Here is a 2,500-nt window from a genome sequence, read left to right on the forward strand (position 1 = left end):
TGTAGTCAATAAGCTCGCTGCAAGTGGGGCAGACAGTCATGGATATTTCTGCCATATTGATCGGGTTTATAAAATAATCTCTCTCACATCATCGAGCCATAGCAAATTAGAAGGTCTTTTGCTTTACTTATTGTTTTTATTTTACCTTCTATCTGTCTTTCAGTATACTTTACCCTTATATCTCTATTTCTTTCAGTATACTCATCAGAACTTTAATCTTCTATCTCTCTCTCTTTCAGTATACTCATCAGAACTTTAATCTTCTATCTCTCTCTCTTTCAGTATACCTATCAGAACTTTAATCTTCTATCTCTCTCTCTTTCAGTATACTCATCAGAACTTTAATCTTCTATCTCTCTCTCTTTCAGTATACTCATCAGAACTTTAACCTTCTATCTCCCTCTATTTCAGTATACTTATTGAACTTGAATCTTCTATCTCTCTCTCTTTCAGTATACTCATCAGAACTTTAATCTTCTATCGCTCTCTCTTTCAGTATACTTATCAGAACTTAAACCTTCTATCTCTCTCTCTTTCAGTATACTTATCTGAACTTTAACCTTCTATCTCTCTCTCTTTCAGTATACTTATCACAGAACTTTAATCTTCTATCTCTCTCTCTTTCAGTATACTTATCAGACCTTAAACCTTCTATCTCTCTCTCTTTCAGTATACTTATCAGAACTGTAATCTCTCTCTCTTTCAGTATACTTATCAGAACTTTAATCTTCTATCTCTCTCTCTTTCAGAATACTTATCAGAACTGTAATCTTCTATCTCTCTCTCTTTCAGTATACTTATAAGAACTTTAATCTTCTATCTCTCTCTCTTTCAGTATACTTATCAGAACTGTAATCTTCTATCTCTCTCTCTTTCAGTATACTTATCTGAACTTTAACCTTCTATCTCTCTTTTTCAGTATACTTATCAGAACTTTGCGCGGTACTACTCCCCCATGAGGAAGTGTGTGGCGGTGGATCTGGGCACGAAGCACTGGCTGCCCATGCACTGTGAGTCAGAGCTGGACTGGATCTGCAAGATTCCCAAAGGTGTGTGTGTGTGTGTGTTACTACAGCTCAGAGGAGTGTGTGTGTCTGTGTGTGTGTGTGTGTGTGTGTGTGTGTGTGTGTGTGTGTGTGTGTGTGTGTGTGTTCACATGTGTATGTTCATTCTCTGCGGGATGTTTATAAACTTTTTATTTGTTTTTTTGTTTACAGGAGTGAAGGAGAACATCCCAGAGGAAACTGAAGGTTTGCACCCTTGTTACGTTCACAGAACACACACACACACACACACACACACACACACACACACACACACACACACACACACACACACACACACACACACACACACATACACACATACACACACACACACATGCAGACATGCGTGTGTAAACTGACACATGTAGTAGTATTAGGATTACCCAGGGAGCATGACTGAGAAACCCCTTTCTTGTGGATGTCTGCTTGACCTGGTCGTGTCCACACCCTCACACACACCCTCACCCTCACCCTCACCCACACCCACACCCTCACCCACACACACACCCTCCACCCACACCCTCTCACCCTCACCCTCATCCTCACCCTCACCCTCACCCTCACCCTCACCCTCACCCTCACCCACACCCTCACCCTCAACCCTCACCCTCACCTTACCCTTCACCCTCACCCTCTCCTACACCCACACACACACCCTCACCCTCACCCTCACCCTCACTCTACCCCTCACCCTCACCCTCACCCTCACTCTCACCATCACCTTACCCTTCACCCTCACCCTCACCCTCTCCCACACCCTCACCCTCACCCTCAACCCTCACCCTCACCCCACACACACACCCTCCCTCCACCCTCACCCTCACCCTCACCCTCACCCTCACCCTCCACCCACACCCTCTCACCCTCACACTCACCCTCACCCTCATCCTCACCCTCACCCTCACCCTCACCCTCACCCTCACCCTCACCCACACCCTCACCCTCAACCCTCACCCTCACCTTACCCTTCACCCTCACCCTCTCCTACACCCACACACACACCCTCACCCTCACCCTCACCCTCACCCTCACTACACTCTCACCATCACCTTACCCTTCACCCTCACCCTCACCCTCTCCCACACCCTCACCCTCACCCTCAACCCTCACCCTCACTCTACCCCTCACCCTCACCCTCACCCTCACTCTCACCATCACCTTACCCTTCACCCTCACCCTCACCCTCTCCCACACCCTCACCCTCACCCTCAACCCTCACCCTCACCCCACACACACACCCTCCCTCCACCCTCACCCTCACCCTCACCCTCACCCTCACCCTCACCCTCACCCTCACCCTCCCTCCTCCAGACGCGGGGCTGAGCTGGGTGACCTTCGAGGAGGCAGACTACCGGTTCTCGGAGCACCGCTCCAACTGGGCCCAAGCTCAGAGGATCTGCACCTGGGCGGAGGCCTCGCTGGCCTCCATCCACTCCCCCGCCGAGGACCTGTTC

At 48.6% G+C, this 2,500-nt stretch overlaps 1 protein-coding gene across 1 annotated transcript in view; it reads left to right on the forward strand.

Moving 5' to 3' along the window:
• LOC308382613 (C-type mannose receptor 2-like) overlaps positions 1-2,500 on the forward strand; it is a gene marked incomplete at both ends in the record, with an annotated part of 18,206 nt that overhangs the window by 2,496 nt on the left and 13,210 nt on the right. The window contains 3 exon segments of the mRNA XM_080861007.1: positions 920-1,049; positions 1,218-1,250; positions 2,358-2,500. The exon segment at positions 2,358-2,500 is cut by the window's right edge and continues 21 nt beyond it. Of these exon segments, the coding sequence (XP_080717133.1) occupies positions 920-1,049; positions 1,218-1,250; positions 2,358-2,500 (306 nt within the window).

This window comes from Sprattus sprattus (assembly GCF_963457725.1).
Source record: "Sprattus sprattus genome assembly, contig: scaffold_275, whole genome shotgun sequence".
In the NCBI taxonomy this organism is placed as follows: Eukaryota; Metazoa; Chordata; class Actinopteri; order Clupeiformes; family Clupeidae; genus Sprattus; species Sprattus sprattus.